General features: G+C 41.9%; 1 protein-coding gene across 8 annotated transcripts in view; it reads right to left on the bottom strand.

The window, feature by feature from the left end:
- FRAS1 (Fraser extracellular matrix complex subunit 1) overlaps positions 1–27,325 on the bottom strand; it is a 420,704-nt gene that overhangs the window by 202,100 nt on the left and 191,279 nt on the right. For all 8 annotated transcript variants that reach the window (XM_058547329.1, XM_058547330.1, XM_058547331.1 and 5 more), the window contains exons 13-15: positions 26,433–26,576; positions 24,965–25,099; positions 3,891–4,034 (exon numbers count right to left, since the gene is read on the bottom strand). In XM_058547329.1, coding sequence (XP_058403312.1) covers positions 3,891–4,034; positions 24,965–25,099; positions 26,433–26,576 — 423 coding nt within the window. The remainder of the gene's footprint in view (positions 1–3,890; positions 4,035–24,964; positions 25,100–26,432; positions 26,577–27,325) is intronic.

Genomic DNA, 27,325 nt, shown 5'->3' with positions numbered 1-27,325 from the left:
CAAAACCTTAAAGTAAAAAGTGATAAATTAAAGATTTCTGTTCAACAAAGGGCACCATAATAAAAGTTAAAAGGTAACAGAATGGAAAAATATTACAAATTTTACACTGACAAAAGTTAACATCTGTAACATACCAAGAACTCCATAAAACCAACAAAAGAAAGGCAGCAAGGCCAAAGCAATTTATAGAAGAGGAAACTCAAAAGTCCAGCAGGAGTTGATGAAGATATTCTCAAACTCATTAATAATCAGAAAAGTGCAAATTAAAATGGAATGTCCCTGTATATCTACTGGCCAGAAAAAAACCTGAAGCTTGATTACACCAAATGGTGGCAAGGATGTGGAAATGAGAAAAGGGTAGGTGCTGGTGAGCTAGCCAGCACTGCTTGGTCAAATAAAGAATAGGCAGAGTCAAGAAACGAACAATTCTGCTCCTGAGTTATCCATCCCAGGGAACCTCCCACACAGGTTCATAAAGTGACATGTTCAAGGCTGTTTACTGGTGCTCTCTAGTGATGGTGTGCAGACAAGGAGAGAGAGGGAGTCCACGACCAGGAAAGTGGATGGGTGAGCTGTGGGCAACATAGACCAGGGAGTACTATGCAGCAGTGAGAAGCAAAGGGCTAGATGATGCAGCATCACGGGTGAATCTTAAAAACATATTGCTGAGTGAAAAAAGAAGAGAACAGCATGAACTCTTTTAACACGATATCATTTAAGAAAATTATAGATATATATACTCAAAATGACAATACCCAATGAGCCTATAAAAAGAAAAAGATAAAAAAAACTTAAAATAGTTGCCTAGGCAAGGAGAGGAAATGAGTATAAAAGGAAGGAAGGAGAAAGAGAAAAAAGGAGAGAGAGGAGAGGAGGAAGGAAGAGAGATAATAGCTAACAGAGACCTCTGAACTTGCTTTGATTTATGTTAGCCAGAGTCAGAAAAGCCCTTCATAATAGCACACATACTTAAGAGACTAAAGAACGAGGAAGTTTTGCCCTTTGAATTTCTCCACCCCCATATACCTAATATTTGTAAAACTCAAAGCACATACCACAGACAAACTTGGTTGCTGTAAATTCTTTCAGCCAGGGTTGACCACCGTTCATAACATGTTATGCTGGATTTTTCTAAGCACTTGACTTTGAGATTTCTACAGATATGGGCTGCTTGGTTATGAATTATTAAACAAACACCAACTGTTGTTTATCTTGAATAGCACTAATATGAATTGGAAATAAGTCAGCTTTATCAGCATCGGACGTCTTACTTAACTTTCTGATACCAATCAGTGACTTGGGTCACCATTGTTTTAGAAAATATTTATACGAACATTTCTGAAGGCATTTGATACAAATTTAGAGAACTCTAACAATTTTATGAAAAGTGTACACTCTAGTCTTGTCTATCAAAAGGCCCATTGGTCAATGCCAGTGGCATCACAAAGTCTGGCATCGTGCTAAGCACATGACAGGCGTTCAATAATTATTTGTTGATCGATTGGTTGGCTGACTAATGTCAGCAATGGTCCATCCTCCTGTCTGGAAGTTTTCCTTCTGCTTCTTTGTTTCAAAATGTATACGATAGCATTTCAGATGTACATTCTCTCCCTAAGCCACCAGCTCAGTAGTCTTTTTTTTTAATTATTCCAGTCTGCAAGGAGCTCTGGCTTTCTGTACTCAACCTATGAGCCCAAGTAGATTCCCACCCCTCACCATGTCAAGGCTCACACTAACCATCCCTTCTTTTAAACCCATGCTTCCCCAGCAAAAGTTGCTTTCTCAATCCAGATAATACCTGCTCAGTAGCAGATCAGTGTCACTGCTCCTCATCAGTAACAGTAGCCAGCCTCCTTGGGGACTTACAGGGTAAATGCCTTTAGGCCTTTGGATTAATGCAAATTTGACATCTGCTGACCTTTAAAGAGTACATCTGGCTTAATTGAGCAGGAAAGTGATGCTGGTAGAAAAAGACGAAAATGCCCGGGCTAATGGCAGCCTGGCCTTTCTTTCCTTGTTCTCTCCTGAATCCACATAAAAGCCACCTGTCACTCATCCATATCAAGTGAGATTTTTCACAGTAGCGAAGCTGATGGAGCTCTGCACAGCTTTAAGCGAGCAGCTGCCAAAGGCTCTCTCTCTTCCTTAAGACAAGTGGATTTGTCAAGTCCCAAAGATCATCTAATTTTTGCTGTTGCCCTGCTCAGTAAACAAAATAAGACCAATAACTCAAGAAAGTTTTATGGCCTGCACATTTTTATTGATTTAGTGGACTTAGTTATAAAAAAAAAAGTCATCACGGCCTTTCTATAGGTATGACCATAATGGTAAACTCAATTCAAACCTTTCATTCACTGTCAGGGCCTGATAAGGTCCACAGGGGCAGCTGGCTGATCTAAAGACTGAAAGAAAGACAAGGAAGAAGGGCAAGAAGAGAATCAAGGGAGAGGATAACAAGAAGGAGAAGAGGGGGAAAATACGCAGAGGTGCACAAAGAGGACATCACATCACAGCAAGCAGTAGAGCAATTAAAAGGCAGTTAAGATCCAAAGGTAGAAGACGTGGGCTTGAATCTCAACTTTGTCCCTTATTAGCTATGTGACCTTAGGCAAGTTTCTTAACCTCTCTGTTTCTTCAACTGGAAAATGAGGACGATAATAATAACTACCCCATGAAATTGTTGTGAGGATTAAACACCAAGCACTTAGCTCTTCCTCTGTGCCAGGCGCTGTGCTGTGCTAAATGCCTTGCAAAGATAACTCAATCCTCACAGCAGCCTTCTGAGTTGGGTGCATGTTAGTTTTTCATTGCTGCTGTAACAAATTGCCACAAACCCAGTAGCTTAAAACAGCACAAATTTATTATCTTATAGCTTCAGAGGTCAGAAGTCCTGAAATGAAGGCATCAGCAGGACCGCATTCCTTCTACAAGCTCTGGGGTATCTGTTTCCTTGTCTTTCTCCAGGGTCTAGAGGCTGCCTGCATGCTCACGGCCCCTTCCTGCTGTCACTCTGACCATCACTCTGACCTCTGCTTCTGTCTCAGATCTCCTTTTCGGACTCCGACCCTCCTGCCTCCCTCATATCAGGACCATTATGATTACACTGGCCCACCCGGATAATCTGCTCATCGCAAGATCCTTGACTTAATCATACCTACAAAGGCCCTTTTGCCATCCTAGGCAGCATATTCACAGATTCTGGCGATCAGGATGCAGATATCTTTGAGGGACCATTATTTTGTCTACCACAGGTACTACTGTTATCCTCATTTTACCAATGGTAAACTGATACGCAGAGAGATTAAGGAACTTGCCCAAGGTCATGCTTCTCCCCCCATACTTTCCTGCCTCTCAAAGGGTGAATGTTTATAAAGCACTGAACAGCGCCTGGCACAGGAAGCACTAGCTGGGTTAACTCTTACTGTTATGCAGTGGGCGTTAAAGGTAGAACAGACAACAACCGCTTCAGCTTTAAGTTAGCAGCATCAACACCAAAGGCGGGTCTGCCCTTGGCTGGCCTAAGAGTGTCTTTGTCTCCATGCATATTTGGAAGGCAGACTGGTGTTGATGAAGAGTTTGGGATTTGGAGAAAGGAAGCCCCACTCCTGTCCTCACAGCTGTGGGTCTGGAGCAAGCAGTCTGAGCCTCGCTGTCTTCCTCTGCAGGACGAGACTAGAATGAGCACCACTGTCAGGGGGCGGGGGTCTTATAGGGGACCCCACCAGTAAAAAAAAATGTGTTTCATAAACTCCTAAAACACAGTCAATGTTAGCAGCCATTCACATATTTGTTGAGTAAAAGAAATGTTGGTTATGGTGCTATGTTTTGAACAAAACAAGGGATGCTGGAAGAAGAGAAGCTCTTTGGCAAGCAAAGCCCCCGGCACTTACCGCTGCAGGTCCCCTGCTTGTTGTAAAACCCGTCGCCACAGCTGCTCTCACAGCCGCCCTCTCTCAGCACTTGGAAGGGGTCTCTGCAGGCCAAGCAGTGCTTCTCTGTGGGACCCCAACAGGCCGCACAGGACTCGTGGCAGGCTGTAGGCAAACAGCAAAATCAGTGAACAACCTACAGTAGAAAGGACTGGATGCAATTTTTCCTTCAAAGGTTTTAGAATTTATAGGGAGGATGTTGGCTCCTTCATTCCTAAACCACTGTGCATGTATGCACATCGCAGGAGGAAAAAAAAACATATCCCCAACAAAAAACCTATTTATGTTGGCCAGAAGTACAACTTCAATGAACCATCGCTAAGAGAATTGGAACCAGAAATCAGAGGCTTTGAGTAATGGGAATCACAGGGAATGGAATCAAATTTTCTGGACAAAGATGGGCTGTCTAATGAGACCAGATGGCCCTCCATCACCACGCCACTTTGCCTTTTGTAACCACACAACAAAGTGCCAACAAGATAACGGCTCCTACCTCCAACACCATCAAGAATCAGCCAAGGAGGGATGCCACGTTCTCTAGTCCTTGGTCAGACCTTGAAGGATCTGGTACTGCTTGATCTCTATTACTCTTTCCCTCCATTTCTGTCTTTCTCCTCTCTCTCTCTCTCTCACCACCCCTGTCCTCTGTCCTGCCTCACAGTTCTCTCAGTCTCCCTCCGTCTCTGGTTCCCCTGAGTAGGTTCCCCTCAGTAGCATGTGCTCTAAATATGTATCTTGAGGACTCATGGAGCCTGACTTTCTCTTACACCTTAGGTTTCTAACTATATGTTGTTCCTAGAGCAGAGTTGTTGCTTTAAGATCTGAAAATTTCCTCCTCTCTCAGCATTTGATTTTTTATTACTATTCATGCTTGCTCTTCAGCTTAGCACATCTATAAAGAGAGGTCTGTTCTGAATGATTGAATATATTCAGATTTGGTTAACTCTCTGTATGGCTAACCCCACCTATGCCTCTGTTAATGCATCCTAATTTTCAAAATGTTTGCTTTAGAATGGAGCCCAACCTATTTTGCAGAGGTATTCATTCTGACCAAAATTGGAAGGGAGAATGACTTTGCTGATTGCAAGTGACTTGGGAACTATGCCTAAGTAATTTAATTAGGTATCCCTTTGGAATCAGAAGAAAGGATGCCTGCTTTGCAAATCTCAAGATCCAACACTCTTCTCTCAGGTCTAAACTGCACATGAGAGTCTTAATTTCAAACAACTTTTTCTCCCCAACAAATTTAGAGATAATTATGAACTAAGCGCTAGGAAGAGCTCTTCAATAAAGAAAAACAGAGATGGGGGTGGAAGGGACCAACTTTAGATAGATCTAAAGGATGAGAAGTGGCCAGCCCTGAAGAGAGCCAGAGAACAGCACAAAGTTCTTGAGAAGGAGAGGAGCTCGGGGTTCAGGAACCGAAGGCTGCTCTTGTGGCTGGAGCTGTGGACATAGTGGAGCACAGCAGGGCCAGTGGGGAAGAGCGGGGCCAGCGGGGCATAGCGGGGAACAGTGAGGCACAGTAGGGCACAGTGGGGCACACAGGGGCACAGCGGAGCACAGTGACCTGATTCATGGCTGGAGGGGTAGGGAGGGGCCCAATCAAACTTGACCTTGGAGACCATGGAAAGAAATTAGGATTTTATCCTAATTGCAATGTGAAGTCATAAATGGGCTTAAGCAGGATAGACACAAGCCCTGATTTAGATTTTTAAAAGCCCTCTCTGGTGGTTTAAGGACTTTCATGCAGGCAGGGAGACCAGTGTGGAGTCTACTGCTCATGTCCAGGTAAGAGATGACAGTGGCGGGTAGATAGCAGAGATGGAGGAATGTTTACTTATTATTATCTGTTCCCTCACTAGACCAGAAGCTTCATGAGGGCAGAGTCCATTTCTATTTTATTAACTCTGTGCTTAGCACACTGCTTGGTGCTGTACAAACTTCATCTGTATTTAACTCCTTATTTATATTTTATAAGTGTTACATGAGAATATTGTTTGTATTAGGATAAGACATTGACACTACATTATAACTAAAGATGTGGATGCAAAGATTCCAGTAACAAATTCTGCCCTGAACATACATAAAATCATTTATTCAACTACCCTTCAATTGCTGACTATAGCCATCATCTGAAGCGTCCATCCCTGTTCACGCCTCTGCCTTACTGACTCAGAGTTGATTCAAAGCTGCTACCTAAACAGACGAAAAACCCAATCTCATTTTTAAGAAAGTATGCCAGGCTAATCCTATCAATGTTCCATAGAACCACCTACTGCATGCAAGACTTTGTGCTAGCCTGTAGGGCCTCCCCACCTAGCCACGGGTTAGCCATGCTCCCCAAGGCCTGCTGGAGGAAGCATCTAAACCCCCCCAAAACTTGAGTGCACTCAAGTGTGCAAGTTGCACATTGCACTGGTGGCAATGTGCAAACTGCGCTAAGGAGTCAGTGCCCAAGGGGATGATGGCAAGTGAGGCTAAAAGGACCACAGGGGCCAGATCACGAATGTCAGGCACGCCAGGGTAAGGACCTTGGACTTCATCCCATAAAAGTTTTAATCAGAGCAGTGGAATTGATCAGTTTGGCTTTTTAGAGAGTTTACTCTGCGGTGGGGAGAGGAGAGGGTAATTAAGTCATCTTTAAAGGATGAAGTCATCTTTGTCCAGGGGCTGTAGAGGAGATGAGAAATTAAAGCACAAACCCCTAGTTCTCTACAGGGACTGGCTGATGGTAGTGCAGACACTCAGCTGCACTGGCTGTTAAAATAGTAAAAATACTTCCAACCTGGTTGGTAAACGGCTGTCATCCTGGCCTCTCCCTGATACTCCGGCTTCATCCTTGGGAACCCTGGGGATCATGCTCCAGCAACTGAAAGGTCTGGCACAAGAGAGGGTCTTGGGTCCTCCCCTCCTTCTGACTGATCTGATCTGCGCCATACTGCTTGTTAAATATTTTTAATATTACCCCTGATATTGCCAATCAGAACAGGGGCCCAAAGATGAGCAAGACAGAGGCTACAGACTTAGGGACGGCCCTCAGGCCCATCGCAAACTGAGCCCTACTTAACATTTCAGCCCTGCCCTCTGCTACCCAACTCATGCACGCCAATTCTATGGAGCAGGGTGCCCTAAGCATGCCATGTGCCTGTTCAGGGGTTCTGGATGCCCCACACAGGACTCACCCAGTCAGCAATGCCTCTGGCTCCTTCCATAGCCCCTGCAATCCTGTTTATACCCGAGATGCCTCCTAAGTTGTCACTACCTTTGTGAAGCTTTGCTGAACTTGTCCAAACAGAGTTACTTTCTCCTTCCTCTATGTTCCTGTGGCACCTTGAACATGCCTCTCTTCTACTGTTTATCCAACTGCACTAATTATTCAGTCACAAATCAATCCCCTTCAATGGAACGTAATATCCTCCAAAACAGGGGCCATGTTTTAGTCATCTTAAACCCCCAGTGTCCAGCTTGATGCCTAGGACAATGTCAGTACTCATTAAATGTATGTTAAATGAATGCACAGCAGATTTTTTTTATTGGTTGTGGGGGATCCATTCCATCAGTTATCTTCGACATGGAAACAACTAACCATGAGGTCATAGTCTGAAGATACAATATCTTAAGATAGATAAACTTGAGGTGTAAAATTTACCTAATAAACACTGGAAGCCAGATCTGCTTATGATGATGAATACTTATGCTGCACCTGTATAGGGTAACAAATGTGATGCTGGGCCTCCTCTTCTTTCCATATCGAACAAAAGGCATGTTCCATGCCCAAGCAGGACAGCAGAAGGGATTTTTATTCCAACATGGGACTATGCTGAGCTGTCATTTCTTTATTTCTTTTTTGAGCTATCATTTCTTTTTTTTTTTTTTGTGAGGAGATCAGCCCTGAGCTAACATCCGCCAATCCTCCTCTTTTTTCGCTGAGGAAGACGGCCCTGGGCTAACATCGGTGTCCATCTTCCTCCACTTTATATGGGACGCCGCCACAGCATGGCTTACCAAGCAGTGCGTCGGTGCGCGCCCGGGATCCGAACCAGCGAACCCCGGGCCGCCGCGGCGGAGCGCGCGCACTTAACCGCTTGTGCCACCGGGCCGGCCCCTGAGCTATCATTTCTTATAATGACATACTCCCACTGTGTTTTGCAATTGATTTCTAATTTCTAGCACTGAACATACACTACTGCAGATAATCACTTCTTGCAGGCTTATTTTACATATGGCTTTTATTACATTTGGGTTATTATAAAAAATAAGAGGTCACTCCCTGACTTTTCACCATAATTTCTCTTAGTGATACATTTCAGATCACCCAGGGTTTGAATTGTATATTGTGAAAATTGTGGCAATAAATTAAATAAGAGGGTGAATGAGAGAAAGCCATCTTCTTGTCTCACATGCAGTGGATAATTTATTTCGGAAAGCCCCTGACTTTTCTGGAGCATAATAAGACATGTGTTGGCTTGCTGAGCAATCCATCTCAAAATGAAAAGGAACGAATTACTTTTCTTTTGGCAACTCTACATTGAAACTCTACTTTAAAAATAAGAAATTTCTTTTTGTACTTGATAATTCTGAAATAGAAGATTGCTGTAAAATTTTTTTAACCTGTGCTTCTCTAAGAATACAAGGCAGCCCCTTTTCCAGGGATGTGTTAAAAGCACTTCCTGTGAGCCACTTCTTATTTTCCAGGAACCCTTCCCAGCCTCAGGCAGTGGATACTGATACCCATGGGCTCAGCGCACAACTCAAACCGCCCCTCAGGAAGGAGAAGGGGCCTTGGTTCCTCACCTTTTCCATGGTCTTTTGGAATAAGTTTCCCTGCCATTATCGGAATTAGCACACCTGATCAGCAGGTCCTTTGAGATTCCTCAGTGAGGAATTTCCTCGCTGTTCAGATTTCCAAACTGCCAAGAAGTTTTCACCCAAAACCACACAGACACAGCCCAAACTCCTGCACAAGCAGGTATGTCATACACAAGTCAAATTCCTTCTTTCTGTTCCTTATCCATTTTGCAGCAGCTGCTAGCTTTCATTCTCATCTCACAAATGACTGGAAAGTATGTGCCAAGCTTTAAAGCATTATCAGGAGACACTGGGCAGATTTCCAATAAGAAGCTCCGGTTGGATGAAAAATTTTTCTATCTTAAACTCAACTTCACTGTTCCTTGCTTTCTTAATCTGTAAAGGGGGAATAATAATATTTGTGGTACCTAATTCACAGGGATATGGTGAGATGACGTACTTGAGAAAGCACAAAATGCTGTACGTGATCATGTGAGTGGCATACCCTGGGAGATCTGGCAAACCTTGTTTTGACTGGGGTCAAAAGCAATTATAAAGGGAGCAAATTAAAGTGCAACAGGAGACAGAAGAGGAAAGGACGGAAAGGATGGGAAAGGTAGGTTCACTTAGAAAGGGAGTGAAGGGAAGTAATAGAGCCCTCAGGGATTATTCCAGCACTTACATGAAGGGGCTCCAGCCTTTCCCACAGCCTCATACTCTAAAGCTCTTTCCTTGCAATCTCTACAAAATATGCCACAAAAGGCCTTTGGATATTGATTGAAAACAGCTTGGCGAAGCTCATGGAGAAGCCCAGATGCTGTGCAGACTACTCTCCCTTCTCCCCATCACAGTCTCACATGAGGCCAAGGCTACTTGCCTAAGAAGTGCAAATGCCAGACAAATTTAAAAGGAGAAGCTCATGTGAGTAACCAGCATTTTTGATCCTTTCACTCCAATCTTCTTCTGTTCCCTATCAGGCGGGGTCTCTGCCCCCAAGCTGCCTCCCTGTGCCAACAGAAGCCTTATGCCCTGAAATAGGAACGTCTGGTCTCCATATGTTCTGAAAACCCATATGTACTTGAAGGAGCTCATAACAGAAAGAATACAAACATGAAAAAAATCTTCAGCCTCATGAATAGCCACAGATATGCAAATTAAACAGGAGAGCAGCATCTAAACGCATTAGCTTAGGTGTACACACAGCAACATGTATGCATCTTAGAAACAGCGCTTAGTGAGGGGAAAAAAAGGAAAAGAATCATTCATCAATTATAACAAATGTATCACTCTGGTGGGGATGTTGATAATGGGGGAGGCTGTGCCTGTGTGCAGGCAGGGGAAACATGGGAAATCTCTATATTTTCCTTTTAATTTTGCCATGGACCTAAAACTGCTCTAAAGAAATAAAGTCTTTAAAAAAAGGGAAATGAATGACATATCCACCTAGTAATATTTATGAATATTTAAAATACATGCATACAAAATAATAAGAGCACACACACACAAAAATACACATTAAATTGCATTAAAATAGTTACCTAAGTGGGGAGCTGGGGAGAAGGGAAGAGGGAACAGGTTATGGGAACAAAAGGAATAGATAGACAGGCAGATGGACAGATAGATAGACAAGCAAGAAAACAGCCCGGCCCAAGCCAATGATGAAAATGGGTCATGAATTGGTAAGTACGATTAACTCAACTCTCATCATATAATCCCAAAAATAAGTAAAAAGAAAAAACTTGTGTAAACAAGATTCCATTTTACATCAATCAAATTGACAAACTTAAAAAGAATTGTAATACCTACTGTTGACAAGGGTGGTAGGAGGCAGGCCCTCTCATACATTTCTAGTAAGGATGCAAATTACAACTTTTTAAAAAGAGAGTAATATATTAATATGTGTCAAAAGCTTAAAAATTGTACCCAACAATCATGTCTAAGAATTTACCCTAATAAAATAGATTTACCACAATTTCTATTAAAAATGTTTACATCATCGTTAGTTATGATAACGTAAAAATTAGGAAGAAATGTCAAACAGCAAAGGATTGACTAAGTTAATTCTTGCATAGCCACAGATGGAAACTTACACAACAGCTTTAAAAAGATGTTGTAAAAGGATAGTAAATAACATGGGGAAAGCAAGCAATAAAACTATATAGAAAGTGTGATTTTATTTTTGAAAAACAAATAAATGTGTGTACAGATGTGTGTGTACACAACACACATACAGACACACACACATTCACAAATTAGGAAGACGTTTCACCAAAATACTAACAGTAGCGAATGGGGAGAGCTCGGGTCAGGGATTTTCACTTATTTTTTTATTGTGCCTTGAATTTCACTGACTTTATCAAATTATTTTTGGGAATAAACATGAATTCATTTGGTACTTAGGGGAAAAATTATTAATGGAGAAACAAAAAAAAAGCCTGTAGTCCTTTTCCCTAAGACCCATGCTGGGTAAGTAGCTAGTTAACCTATTAACCACACATTTATGACACAGCTGAATGATTTACTTGTCTTGGGTAACATATTTGAATTTTTAGCAGGGTCTTCTGTAGACACAGAGCTTGAATGGAAGGAATGACTTCCCAGATGACAGAGGATTTGGCAGGTACACATCAAGAGAGATTTACAAGCAGGCTAGCTTTTCATTGGTATGCAAGTCAGAGGATAAAGGCAGACTCAGCTCACCAGGAACGTTCTTAAAGTGATCCTTTCTATCTCCTGCCCCTCTACCTATACTCCTAAATCTAGAACACAAATGCACCCCAAGGGTTTTCAAACCTAGGCCTAGTTGGATGAGCCCAATGGAACTCTCAGATTCCACTCATCCACTGTGACCATTAGCAACCCACAGCTACTGGAACTCCCTGGTTTTTCCTCAGCCCTGTTAATTAAATGGCTATTGATTTCTCCAGTGATACCTTGAGTCTACTTGTCTACAGAAACTGAGGAGCCAAAGGAGCGACCACCAACCCAAACCAAGCTTTTGATGGGGAGAGTTCTCAGACTTCATGGCTGCACTAGCTCAGATCTCGGCAGCGATAACTATGCAGGTGCCATGCACTCTGTGGGCAGCATAAATAGGGAAAGGAGAGCAGAACAGGGAGAGTGTTGGGGTGGGGAATAGGGAAGAGAGAGAAAGAATGTATGCCATACAGTCTAGCTAAAATAACTGAGAACCCTAGGAACTGGGCAGAGAGCCAAAAGTCTTGTCATTAGTTTGTAATCCATAGCTGAAATATTTGAGGGTTCAGACTTGTCAGGAAGAATGGGCTCTGTCTGGAAGATAAACTCCCTTGCATTTGTGGCAGGCTTTCTCCGCTGGTATGTGATACTTCTGTTCTGTCATTTGTCTTTTGGCACACACAGCAAGGGTCTATAAGCAGCACAGACAAATGCCAAACCCAGCCAGTCTCCTGCTACAGTAAAGGTCCCAGGCAAAATACCACCAGCTGCTTTTTCCTTCTTCTCTCCATTTGTCCTTTGCATGACAGTCCAAAGAGGGAGGGGACTTGGAATACCATTGTCACCTGCTTCACTGAAACATACATTCTAGGAGGCCAATCCTGTTGTCCTCCCTTCTGAATGGCTTAAAATACTCCATGGATACTAACCAAGACCCAATGACAGGTTTTTTCAAGAGTTACCCTTCCAGCACTGATAAGGCACCCAACTCTCTTAAAGCAGAGGGAAAAAAAGAGAAGAAAAAGAGGGATGGGAAAAATAGAGATTCTGTACTTTTCCTGAGGCCACACCTAGCCAGGAATCGCTGACAGGGAGTAAGTAACAGAAGCTAAATGGAAGTCAGGTCATCTGTAAGCCAAAGTCTAGCATGCCTGTGCATTCCCATCCTTTCTCCTCCATGCAATGGTTTATCACACGTTTTTCAATCAAAAATTATTTTACAGGGCCTTATATGTGCTTAAAATTTTGAGTAATTCAGAAGTATAAGACCTGTCTCTGCCTCAACAATCAGTCACTTCCTATAATACACCTTTTAAAACTGTCTTTATAGCACTGATAGTAAAGAATTCATATAGCGGTAACTATCAGAAATTATCTTATTTGTTTACGTATTTACTGACACTCTTCTCCCATTGAGAAAGGAAGTTCCTTAATCACAGGGCAGCATTCCGTCGCTGTTTCTCAGTGCCTGGTACGTGGAAGAGGCTCGACAAATGTTCATTGCAAGAACAGAATGGAGGAGACAGGAATATGACTCGAAGCAATAAGTCCTCTTTACATGACACTCAGCAATTAAGTGAGAGACCATACTTGTGTAGAATACTAGAGAAGGTTGGAATAGAGCATAGGATTTAAAGAGCAGAACAAAATGAGGAAAGACAGTGGTAGGATGTGCTGGGCCATCAAACTGAATATGCGACCTGGCAATGAAATTGGGAATGACTCTCCAATTCTGGGGGATGTTGGAGGGGCCATGGAAGATACCAGCTTGACAATGACTATCCCAACAGAACAAGGAGGGTTCCTGTCTTCCTGAGGGTTTCAGAATAGCAGTTTCATAAATGCCTTTGCCAAGAGGTCTGCCCCAGGCACAACCAGGCTGGGCTAAGCCACACGCTGGAACATAATGCCAAGACCCATGAAGTCTTCACTGCTGTGGACCTGGCTCCAAGGGATCGACGCTTCATTTCCACAAATGCTTAGACTGCTCTAGTCAAACAAAATTCCAAGTAATTAACTATAGAAGTTCCTCTGTTCAAGCTATGGTTTTTAAATCTCAGCTAGGTCAGCATCATATATGTAAATTTTACAGGGTTTCTTCTCATAAATTTCCCCTCTAAATATACCAAAATATTGGCTAAGAAACAAATAATTCCAGATTCTCATCATTTAATTCGAGCATTTAAAGAAAATAAAAGGATTTCAATTTGTGATGAATACTGTAAACTGTTCTCTATATTATATTTACTTCTCCATAACATATAAAAGTAGATTTTATTTTAAATCAGACACAAATAGCACAAAACTCTTTGTTTCATAATGCAAGGTATTTGATTTCCATTCCCATAAATTGAAAAATAAAGGAATGGATTTGATGATGACAATAGCTGTCTTTTGTTGTCCACATAGTATGTGCCAGACATAATATATTTACATTTTCAAACATCTTTCCTAATCTTCATAATAATGGTTTCAAGTAGATCATATTATCCCCATTTTACAGTTGCGGAAATTGAGATTCAAAGTGCTTAAATGACCTGCCCAAAAGCATGTAGCAGTAAGTGGTAGAGTTGAGATTCAAAATGATCCCACCACATACAAACCTGTAAAATGTTCAATTGCTTGATTCTCTAAGTTTCAAAATCCAAGACCACACAGCAACCAGATAGAAAATAAACTGCAAAGGTGTTTGTGTTTGTATTTTTATTTTTTTTGCATCTCTGTAAGCAGCAGCTAACCCTGCCTTGATTGCAAACAAAGATGGAGTCTTACTTATCTTCATATCCTCAGGAACTTGAGCAGTGGTCAAAAGGGAATGAATGGAGGGGTGGGAGAAATGGAACACGGAAGGACAATGCAAAGCAGAAATCCAGGTCTCCTAACACATATAGAGGGCTTACTAGGTGCCAGGCACCATCCTAAACAACATATGTGAATCACTCATCTAACCCTCACAACAATGCCACACGGCAGATATTAGAGTCCCTGCTTGACCCATAGGCAATGGAAGCACAGAGTTAAAGACTACGCTGTTTGTATGGCAGAGCCAAGATTGGACGCCAGGTGGTTTGGCTCCTGAGCCTACAGTCTTAAGCACTGTGTCACACTTCCTTCCATCTCTGGGTCAGCAGAATGAAGGTAGCACTTGCCATGGCGTACACATGGCTCTATCCTCAGGCCTCTGTGAATATTGGAAGTTTTAAGTAGACAAGCTAAACGCTGACACACATATAAAAATGGGCTAAATTCTACTTTGTCTCTACACAAAGTCTATAGCCTTATGAGCTACTTGTTTTAAACTAATCTTGCATGGTGTGGGTTAGTTTGGTTGTTTTAACTTTTTTTCCTATGGGCTCTTTTATCTAGGATTTGTGTGCACAGTTCAATGGTCCCACCAGAGTGGAACAGAGGTTGATTGAAAAGAGGGGCAAGACATCACCTTCTCGGGACATGGCGAGCTCAGTCTGGATCCAGATTTAGATTTAATACCAGGGTTTCTAAGAAGAGGCAATGGAACCACCACTCTGGTAGAGAGCATACAATAAGTCTAGGACAAGTGGTACCCAAGAGCCACGCAGGAAGGGTGCAAGGTCACGTGGTGAGGTGGGGGGGGTGGGGCAAGGAGCATCCATACATGGGTGAAACTTGACCATCAGGCTGGAGGTGATTAAGAGACAGGCTGTTAACTCCTGGAAATGGGTCACAACAGGATTAGGTGTCAGGAACCAAAGTAGAAGCCCCGTCCTAGGGCCTGATGTCCATGAGGTCAAGAAGAGTGGGACAGGGTGGGCAACAGGGATGTTGGACCAGATCCAGCTGGTGGCAAAGGACGCCTAGGGGTTAAGGCAGAAGCCTGAGGGCCAGGCCTAGAAGGTAAATTTGGGACACTAAGAGGGTGATTACTCCTTGGCCCTACCTGCTGCAGGGAAGAGGCAACTTACATATTCCCTGTCTCCATTTTAGATTGGAGTAGTGCTGAGCCTTAAGGGAAAGTGATCCAACACCAAAGTTGGGAAGACAGAGGAAATGAAGCAGTGGCTGGTGTGGGTGCATAATGTGGTCTATATTTACAACATCATTCAGTTTAATCAAGCATAAGAATACAACAATAATATTAATGGATGCACACGTAAGTACACATTTGTATGCATATGTGTGTATGTGTGTGTATACCACAAAACTCAAGGGGAAAAGGAAAGTGATAAGGGCCCCTAAGGATGCGATTCTCTGGCAAGACTCCATGTCGTCGTTCATCCCTTTCTGGTTTACCTGCTCCTACTCTTTTGTTGAAGAGCCACGTGCTTATGTGTCACTTGGCTCTGCCCCATATTTTTCACTCTGCCCTATATTCAACACAGTGAGCATGAATATTAATCAGGTAATTTCTGGTAATTAGTTTCCTCAGCACAGTGTTCACTTTCTTTTGGTTTTGATGGGTCAATAAAGTGGCGAATTATGCCGGTCATAACATAAATGATCCTGCCAAGAGGAATCAATCCAGAAAAACCTGTTGTTACCATAAAATGGCAAGCTTCTGTTTGAAAAGATTAGCATGTACTGGAAGAGCACTGGTTGAGTGACCGAGTTCCAAGGTCAACGGTGAAAAGTCACCTAAAATGGCACAGACACAAATATGGCAAAAAATTCCAAAAATGAGAAAGCTTATTTGCAAAGATTATTTGGGTAGTCTCAGTGTCATGACAGTGTAGGGAAATTGATCACAAGTTTAGCTTTAGTTTTCAAGATCACTCTCTCTCTTCCCTCTCCTTTCTTCTCATTTTATGCATAAAAATGCAACCAGGCTGAACTAAAGCAAATTGGTTTAATTCCCTGGAGGGAGCATGAACAAATTTTCCCAGCAACTTTCTGCTAGAGGCATTTGTGTATTGGTATGTGGATGGAATGTGGAAGCAGTCAGCTACGTAAACCAGTAATCAAATGAAACATTACCCATTTCAAAGTGCCCTAAAACAGCATTAACATCACCAATTAAAACACTGGGCATGGGAGAAAGGAAAATAGCCAAAAAAAAAAGAAAGAAAGAAAAGAAAAATGTCAATATGTATGTGGGTTGTGTGACAGAGGGTGGAGGTGGTATGGAGGGAAGAATAAAATCTAGGGGAAATTAATTCCCTTTTAAAGGCAAATCTGTCACAGGACTGCTAGCAGGAGGTCTCTTTGATGGGAGAGAAGAAAGGAGAAAGAATACATTAAATAATTTCATCAAATTGAAATTTCAGCAGTTTACCTAAATTGCCCAACCATTAGACACATATAAAGGCATTTGTATGTGCCCACTTTGAGCCTATTCTAAAATAACAGGTAAACAGAACAAGATAAGTAATAAACATTAATTGTTCTTTTCTCTTTATGGCTGAGAGTTCTACTGAAACACTGGTCCTTCAAGGATCACCAAGGGGTAGCACATTCCTTCATTCATCAAACACTTGTTCAACAAATGCTGAACACTTTGTGCACCCCTTGATGTTGGGGATACAGAGATACAGAAGATATTCTTACAGACCTCCAAGAGCCCCCAAGCCAGACTCAGAAGCTAGTGTGCGTTCCATATTTTATAACGTGACTGGCTATAGAATAGGCCCTGCTCTCCTCATACCTGCATGACATATGCAGTACTAGTGTTTCCTTTCAAGATGATTTCCACAATCCCAGGACTCCGCTTCTGACCACAACCTGGAAGGGAGGGGGCCAGCAGCCTCCTCCACACAGGAACTTCACATGGCCTTAGAGCTCATTCAGCCTGCACCACTGATGAATACCTCGCACCTATTCTCTTTTACTATTTCCCCTCCAAATGATTTTCCTGAAAATCTAACCAAGGGCATGAAACAGAACAGCATATCAGCTGACACTCAGACTGGCCCACCTTCTGATTCTCATCAGATCTCTGCCCTTCTGCTGCTCAGCTGCAGAGTGTAGCTACCACAGTTCCCTGGTTTGACACCCAAGACCCCCCTCTCTGGCCCATCTGCCCTGTCAGGTTTATTTGCCACTGCACACCCTGCCTTAGGTTCTGAGCACATCTGATTCTGTCTCCTCCTGAAGACAAAGTTAGGACTCTGTGCCTTGTCTTTGCTTTCCCCATTACCTCCTTCTCCCATTTCTGCATTTAAAAAATTCTTTATACATTTACTTTTTTACTTATACCCATGATTACAATCACTATTGAAAAAATGGTAAAGTATAAACAACAAATTAAATTATATTATGACCACTCCCACCTCCAGAGACTATTGTGATATTGAGAATTTCAACAGATAAAGCTAATAAAGAGAGGCGGAGTCAAGATGGCGGCGTAAGCAGACGCTGAACTCACCTCCTCCCGAGGACACAGCCAATTTACAACTACTCGTGGAAAAATTACCCCTGAGACAGAACTGAAAACTGGATAAGAAGAACTCCTGCAACAACGGACAATCCTAACTGAGGTGGAAGAGGCAGAGACTCCCTTCTGGAGAGGAAAAACGCCGCCTTCACAAGCCGCAGTGCCTCACGGCCGCCGGGAGCAGCTCACAGGTACGCAGCCGTCCCTGGAGGCGCGGGGCCCTGAGCCGGGGAGCGCCCCCCGCTGTGGGCATTTTGTGGACCCAGCACAATGGAGACCAGCGGCATAATATCTGACTTTGCCTGCTGCTAAAGCATTGGGGAGCACCCCCAGAAAACCCGTTCACAAAGAAACTAAAACCGGCTCTTAAAGGGCCCGCGTGCAAACTCACCCGTTTCAGAAAGCATCCTAAAATCACCAGAAAGAAAGGTGCACAGTGCTTTGGTGACAAGAGACTCACCTAACAGGCCCTGAGTGCATCTCGGTGAGGGGTGAGACCTCTCCAGGGACTGGGACATTGGCGGCGGCCATTGTTGTGGCCTGGTGTGGGGGTGCTGACACAGACGCCATTGGAGTTCTCCCTGGGGCTTGATAGCCCAGGGTCTGCCCCACCCGCTAGAGCACCGATTTAATCCAGCTCAGCCAGGGCAGGCAGCCCACCCTAGAGACTGGCCCCACCCAACAACAAGCCCTCAGGCAACTTGTGGGCCTGCAAAGATTGGTGACTGGATTCTCTGCAGCCTGGCAACTGAGCCGACTTGAGCGGGGCAGGGTGTGCACAAGGAGCAGGTGGAGAGTGTGGGGCAGTGGGAGAGTGTGTGGGGCTCCCCCCATGGAGAGACTGGGTCTGCTTGGGGAGGTTGGGGCACTCACACGGGGCAGAACTATGTTGACTGTGTGTGTGGATCTGTGGGCGGCAGGGCTTATCAGCTGCAGAAGACTTGTGCTTCTCAAAGACCCACATAGGGGGTTTGCCCCACCTTCCAAAGCCTGAAACAATTGGGTGCTCCTGTGCCTGAGGCCAGCCCCACCCAGCTGCAATCCTCAGAGAGCTGACACGAGAGCTAATAGGCTAGAGGCTTACAGCAATTGTAAGGCCCTGAGCCTAACAACCTGCCACGCTGGGGGCCTACTCACTTAAAAGAAATACTGCAACACAAATGTGGTATTAGACCTTGCAGCCAACTGTGCTGGGGCTCCCCACACCTGATAAATAGACTGAAGGGCCCACAACAACTACAAGCAGCTGAACATTACAACAGCTGGCCAGGAGCATAACTCGGCCTCCCTGGGCACCTACAGGGAGAGCAAAGAGGCCACAACAGAAGGACACACGTAGCCCACATAGGGGTCACCCCTGGAACATTGAGAACTGAGGGAAGCACACTGGAAGCCTCCTAAGGCATCACTTACATAAGGTCACCTATCCAAGAGCAGGAGATGTAGCTGACCTATCTAATACGTAGACACAAGCACAGGGAAAGAGGCAAAATGAGGAGGCAAAAGAATACATTCCAAGTAAGGGAACAGGACAAAACCCCAGAAAAGGAACTAAGTGAAACAGAAATGAGCAACCTACCTGACAGAGAGTTCAAACTAAGAGTATTAAGGATGCTCACTGATCTGGGGAGAAGAATAGATGAACTCAGTGAGAATGTCAACAAAGAAATGGAAGATATAAAAAAGAACCAATCAGAAATGAAGAATACAATACTGGAAATGAAAAATTCACTAGAGGGATTCAAAAGCAGAGTAGAGGATACAGAAGAATGGATCTGTAAGCTGGATGAAAGACTAGAAGAAATTACCCAAGGTGAACAGGTAAAAGAGAAAAGAATTAAAAAGAGTGAGGACAGTCTAAGGGACCTCTGGGACAACATCAAGCACACTAACATCCATGTTATAGGTGTCCCGGAAGGAGAAGAGCAAGACAAGGGGGCAGAGAATCTATTTCAAGAAATAATAGATGAAAACTTCCCTAACCTAAGGAAGGAAACAGACATCCAGGTACAGGAAGCACAGAGAACCCCAAACAAGATAAACCCAAAGAGGCCCACACCAAGACACATCATAATCAAAATGTCCAGAATTAAAGATAAAGAGAGAATCCTAAAAGCCGCAAGAGAATGTCAAGTTACATACAAAGGAAATCCCATAAGGCTATCAGCTGACTTCTCAGCAGAAACCTTACAGGCTAGAAGAGAATGGCATGATATATTTAAAGTGCTAAAAGGAAAAAACTTACAGCCAAGAATACTCTACCCAGCAAGGTTATCATTCAAAACGGAAGGAGAGATCAAAATTTTCCCAGACAAGCAAAAATTAAAGGAGTTTGTCACCAAGAAACCAGTGCTACAAGAAATGTTAAAGGGACTGATTTAAGGGGAAAAGAGAAGACCACAAATAGGAAAAATTATCTATTTCCATGATAAGAGGGTAATGGATACAAATGCACAAAAAAGAGGTTAGATATGATATCAAAAACATAAAAGGAGGGAGGAGGGGAGTTAAAGAGTACAGCTTTCAGACAGAGGTCAAACTAAAGTGACCATCAATTCTGTATAGAAGGAGAAAGGAACAGAGAAGGACTACTACAACACAGAGAAAAAAAAAAAATGGCAGTAAGTACATACTTATCAATAGCTACTTTAAACGTCAATGGACTAAATGGTCCAATTAAAAGGCATAGGGTGGCTGACTGGATAAAAAAACAAGACTCATATATATGCTGCATACAAGAGACACACTTCAGACCTAAAGACACTCACAAACTGAAAGTGAAGGGATGGAAAAAGATACTCCATGCAAATGGCAATGAAAAGAAAGCTGGGGTAGCAGTACTCATATCAGACAAAATAGACTTTAAAACAAAAACTGTAAAAAGAGACAAAGAAGGGCATTACATAATGATCAAGGGAACAATCCAACAAGAGGATGTAAAACTTGTAAATATCTACTCACCCAATGTAGGTGCACCTAAATATATAAAGCAATTATTAACAGGCATAAAAATAGAAATAGACAGTAACACAATAATAGTAGGGGACTTTAACACTCCACTTACACCAACGGATAGATTGTCCAAACAGAAGATCAATAAGGAAACATTGGCCTTAAACGACACACTAGAACAGATGGACCTAGTGGATATATACAGAGCATTCCATCCAAAAATCGAAGAATACATGTTCTTTTCAAATGCATATGGAATATTCTCCAGGATTGATCACATATTAGGCCACAAAACAAGTCTCCATAAATTTAAGAAGATTGAAATAATACCAACCATCTTTTCTGACCACAATGGTATGAAACTAGAAATCAACTATAGGAAGAAAATCAGAAAAACCACAAATACGTGGAGATTAAACAAAATGCTACTGAACAACGACTGGGTTAACGAAGAAATCAAAGAAGAAATCAAAAAATACCTGGAGACAAATGAAAATGAAAATACAACATGCCAGAATTTATGGGATACAGCAAAAGCACTTCTAAGAGGGAAGTTTATAGCGATACAGGCCTATCTCAACAAACAAGAAAAATCTCAAATAAACAATCTAACGATGCACCTAAAGGAACTGGAAAAAGAAGAACAAAGCCCAAAATCAGTAGAAGAAGGGAAATAATAAAAATCAGAGCAGAAATAAATGAAATAGAGACCAAAAAAACAAAAGAAAAAATTAATAAAACCAAGAGCTGGTTCTTTGAAAAGATCAACAAAATTAACAAACCTTTAGCTAGACTCACCAAGAAAAAAAGAGAGAAGGCACAAATAAGTAAAATCAGAAATGAAAGAGGAGAGGTTACAACAGACACCTCAAAATACAAAAGATTATAAGACAATACTATGAAAAGCTATATGCCAACCAATTCGACAATCTGGAAGAAATGGATAAATTCTTAGAATCATACAACCTTCCAAAACTGGAACAAGAAGAAGTAGAGAATTTGAATAGACCAATCACTAGTAAGGAGATCGAAACAGTAATGAAAAACCTCCCCAAAAATAAAAGTCCAGGACCAGACTGCTTCCCTGGTGAATTCTACCAAACATTCAAAGAAGACTTAATACCTATCCTTCTCAAACTCTTCCAAAAAATTGAGGAGGGGGGGAAGCTCCCTAACTCATTCTACGAAGCTGACATTACCCTGATACCAAAACCAGACAAGGACAAGACAAAAAAAGAAAATTACAGGCCAATATCACTGATGAACATCGATGCAAAAATCCTCAACAAAATACTAGCAAATCGCATACAATAATACGTTAAAAAGATTATACACCATGATCAAGTGGGATTTATTCCAGGTATGCAGGGATGGTTTAACATTCGCAAAGCAATCAACGTAATACACCACATTAATAAAATGAAGAATAAAAATCACATGATCATCTCAATAGATGCAGAGAAAGCATTTGACAAGATACAGCATCCATTTATGATAAAAACTCTGAATAAAATGGGTATAGAAGGAAAGTACCTCAACATAATAAAGACCATATATGAGAAACCCACAGCTAATATCATCCTCAATGGTGAAAAACTGAAAGCTATCCCTCTAAGAACGGGAACCAGAAAAGGATGCCCACTGTCACCACTCCTATTTAACATAGTATTGGAAGTTCTAGCCAGAGCAATCAGGCAAGAGAAAGAAATAAATGGAATCCAAATTGGAAAGCAAGAAGTGAAACTGTCACTATTTGCAGATGACATGATTTTATATATAGAAAACCCTAAAGAACACCAGAAAACTTTTAGAAGTAATAAACGAATATGGTAAAGTTGCAGGATACAAAATCCACATACAAAAATCAGTTGCTTTTCTGTACACTAACAACGAAGTAGCAGAAAGAGAAATTAAGAATACCATCCCATTTACAATCGCAACAAAAAGAATAAAATACCTAGGAATAAACTTAACTAAAGAGGTGAAAGATCTGTACACCGAAAACTATAAAACATTTCTGAAAGAAATTGAAGAAGACACAAAGAAATGGAAAGATATTCCATGCTCTTGGATTGGAAGAATTAACATAGTTAAGATGTCCATACTTCCTAAAGCCATCTATAGATTCAATGCAATCCCTATCAAAGTTCCAACAACACTTTTCACAGAAATAGAACAAAGAATCCTAAAATTTATATGGAACAACAAAATACCCTGAATAGCTAAAGGAATCCTGAGAAAAAAGAACAAAGCTGGAGGTATCACACTCCCTGATTTCAAAATATACTACAAAGCTATAGTAACCGAAACAGCATGGTACTGGCACAAAAACAGACACACAGATCAATGGAATAGAATCGAAAGCCCAGAAATAAACCCACACATCTATGGACAGCTAATCTTTGACAAAGGAGCCAAGAACATACAATGGGGAAAAGAAAGTCTCTTCAACAAATGGTGTTGGGAAAACTGGATAGCCGCATGCAAAAAAATGAAAATAGACCCTTACCTTACACCATACACAAAAATTAACTCCAAATGGATTAAAGACTTGAATGTAAGACCTGAAACTGAAACTTCTAGAAGAAAACATAGGCAGTTCGCTCTTCGACATAGGTCTTAGCAACATCTTTTCAAACACCACGTCTGACCGGGCAAGAGAAACAATAGAAAAAATAAACAAATGGGACTACATCAAACTGAAAAGCTTCTGCACAGCAAAGGAAACCATCAACAAAACGAAAAGACAACCTAACAATTGGGAGAAGATATTTACAAACCATACTTCTGATAAGGGCTTAATCTCCAAAATATATAAAGAACTCATGCATCTCAACAACAAAAAAACTACCAACCCAATTAAAAAATGGGCAAACACCTGAACAGCCATTTCTCCAAAGAAGATATACAGATGGCCAACAGACACATGAAAAGATGTTCAAAATCACTAACTATCAGGGAAATGCAAATCAAAACTACCATGAGATATCACCTCACCCCCGTCAGAGTGGCTATAATTAACAAGACAGGAAACAACATGTGTTGGAGAGGATGTGGAGAGAAGGGAACTTGAATACACTGCTGGTGGGAGTGCAAACTGGTGCAGCCACTATGGAAAACAGTATGGAGATTCCTCAAAAAATCAAGGATAGAACTACCATATGATCCAGCTATTCCACTGTTGGGTATTTATCCAAAGAACTTGAAAACACCAATTTGTAAAGGTACATGCACCCCTGTGTTCATTGCAGCATTATTCACAATAGCCAAGACTTGGAAGCAACCTAAGTGCCCATCAAGGGACGAATGGATAAAGAAGATGTGGTATATATACACAATGGAATACTACTCAGCCATAAGAAACGATGAAATCCAGCCATTTGTGACAACATGGATGGACATTGAGGGTATTATGCAAAGTGAAATAAGTCAGAGGGAGAAGGTCAAATACCGTATGATTTCCTTCATTAAGTAGTAGATAATAACAACAATAAACAAACACATAGAGACAGAGATTGGATTGGTGGTTACCAGAGGGGAAGGGGGGAGGGAGGAGGGTGAAAGGGATAATTTGGTACATGTGTGTGGTGATGGGTTGTAATCAGTATTTTGGTGGTCAATGTGATGTAATCTATGCAGAAATAGAAGTATAATGAGGTACACCTGAAATTTTTACAATGTTATAAACCAATGTTACTGCAATAAACAAAAAATTTAAAAAAAATTTAAAAAAGCTAATAAAGTATATAGATATTAAAGTAATAGTAAATTTAAATGCCAACTTTTGTATTATTTGTCCAAGTTCGTTGTGATGATGTCATCTTCCTGTTTCCATTTCTCCTTCTCTCTTCAGGTGGAAATAAAGTTTAAAAATATATAGTTATATTTTCCCCTTCATTTTCATTCAAGCCCTGTGCATTCACACTACGAAGGAATCTAACTTACAACATAATGACAATCCTGAACCAAAAATATGGTGTGAATTAAATACTGTTCCAGTGCCCCTAGGTGTGTGCAGAAGGACTTAAAGAAATCATATCGCACACGCACATCATGAAAGCACTAATACGGTTATGAAAGCAACGTGTGTCATCTCTGTCATCAACTGTCCTTATCCCATCAGGAGTCTCATTCAGAGTTTCTTCTCTTATTTGAAAAATTGCTCATAACTCCTGGTGGCCCCTGATCGCTTGGGGGTGGGGGTGGTTTTCTGAGTGGCCCACCCGGCCGCGGCCCAGCCAGTGATTACCTGCACAGGAGTGGCGATTTTGGTAGAAGCCGTCCCCACAGGTGGACACACACTGCCCATGTTGCATCAGCAGGGGAGGCTGGCAGGATGAGCACTCCAGCCCACTGGTACACGTGGAGCACTGAGGCTGGCAGGCTGGCTCCAGACAAGGTTGGGAGAAAGAAAAAGAGAACCTCTGATTAGCTCAAGACACCACTCCAGTGCCAATTCCTACACAGCCCATTTCTGAGGCTCTGGAGACATAGTGGACAAGAAAGGCAAGAAAAAAACTTTAACAGCCTTCATTTATGCTTCATTTATAGCACATATTTCATGCCAGGCACTGTACAAAGTGCTTAACATATATGAATGCATTTAAACTTCACAACAACCCTATGAGGTAGATATTAATGCCAATTTTACGGATGAGGAACAAGCTCATAGTAACTTGCCCAAGGTCACAGGAAGCTGGCATTTGAAGCCAGGCAGTTTGGCTCAGGGGTCTGTGTTCTTTTCTTCTTATCCAAAGCCCCCAGTGTCTTTCTCACTCAACCATTTTACAAGAATATCCTTTGCCTCTTTTCCTCCACCACCTATGGCAGAGATATAAATAACTTTCAAAAAGGCTGAAGATTATGAATCAGGAGAGAAAGTAGGAAGTGAATAATTACAAAAATAATAAAAGCAGCTAACTTTTATTGAGCCCTGACTATATCCTAGACACTATTCTAGGCATTTTAGATGTATTGAAACAGTTAATCCTCCCGAGAACCCTCTGAGGAAGGTATCAGTGTTACCCCACTTTACAGGTAAAAATACTGAGGCACAGAGAGGTTAAATACCCACAGCCAGGGTAGGAAACTACGCACTCTAAAATGGACAATTAACCCCACGAGTCAGAGAGAGGGGAAAAAGTAACTATGATTTGGCCTCAACCAAGTCAAATTCTCCCAGGTAAGAGTTCCTTCTCAGACGTATAAAAATTCTGAAATGCACATGAACCTACTCTGGATCCTCTGGTAACCCTCAGAGATAAGCTCTGTTACCAATTATCTGTGTGATGTTGAACAAGCCACTTAATTCTCTGGGCCACAGATTCCCAATTTGCAAAATGAGAAAGTCCTGGTAAGTGATCTCGAAGGTCCATGTCAATTCTAAAGTTCTACCTCGGATTAACTGAGTGTTTTAATAAATGACACCAAACACCCTGATGATATTGCTGTCCTTGAAAGTCTTCAAAAACGAAAAAATCCAGCCATGACAACCCAGCAAGCATCTGACCTCCCCATCATCTATCTCCCAGTGAGCATCGAAACACCTGTAAAATGTTAGAAGAAAGAGACCTGCCGGTAAAGAGGCCAGGTAACCTACGGATGATGTCACTGCTTTCTAGTGGTTTTTGGAAGTTGTGCATTTCCTGCATTCAGGACCCCCTCCTTGATAACAGTGAGCCTCAGTCCACCTCTGGGCTGTCTGCCTGGAGCCGTACCTAAACACAGAGCACCAGCCTGGTAAAATCCAAGACCACAGCTGTGCACACACTGTCCACTCCGCAGTAGCTTTGTGGGGTCCTGGCAGAGGTCACAGTGGTCTGGAGATTGCGAGCAGGTCAAGCAGTCTGGGTGGCAATGAACTACAATCAAGGGCAAAGAAGAGGAGAACTCAGTCAAGACTACATGATTTCTCTTACATCTTTCCGAAAAAGAATCTATGGAGTGTATGGAACTGTATAGAATATGAAGAACAGAAAACTCTGGAACTTAGGTACGAAAAAGGCCCCCAAGTAGCGAAAATGATTTGAATGCCAGATTTCAAAGATCCTTTCCTTGTCTGAAATATTTTCGCTGTCTCTGGTAGCCCCAAATTGAAGACAATAGAAACATCACTGAACAGCCCTATTATTGCTTCTACCTGCTGGAATACCTCTAGAAACAGGAATGACTAGCTCCATAATATACCATGTAAACAGACTCAATAATTTAGGATTTCTTAGATCTTCTTCTCAAGCTTTGACAAGCATAAAAAGTTAAGACATATAAAACCTACAATTTTTTAAAAATAGTTACATTACTTTCTAAAAATATATATATATATAAAGCCAGTTTTCTTCTTTTCCTCCAAAATTTCAAATCTCATTCCCAGTAACTGGGATTATCTCTGAATTTTGGTAATCATCAGCAAAGGACTTCTTTCAGGTTTTGAAGTTGTCAAGGACCTGATTTTCAAGATATAGTAGTATGTTATAACATGCTAAATATTTGTTTTGGAAAGAGTTGTCAAAGACCTGATTTTCAAGATATACTAGTGCATTATAATCTGCTAAATGTCTCTTTTGGAAAGCCCAGGAAGCCACTTTGGTGAAGGTAATGTAATTAGACCTCA

Source organism: Diceros bicornis, chromosome 8 (assembly GCF_020826845.1).
Source record: "Diceros bicornis minor isolate mBicDic1 chromosome 8, mDicBic1.mat.cur, whole genome shotgun sequence".
Taxonomy (NCBI): Eukaryota; Metazoa; Chordata; class Mammalia; order Perissodactyla; family Rhinocerotidae; genus Diceros; species Diceros bicornis.
This window is presented reverse-complemented; position numbering and strand designations above follow the sequence as displayed.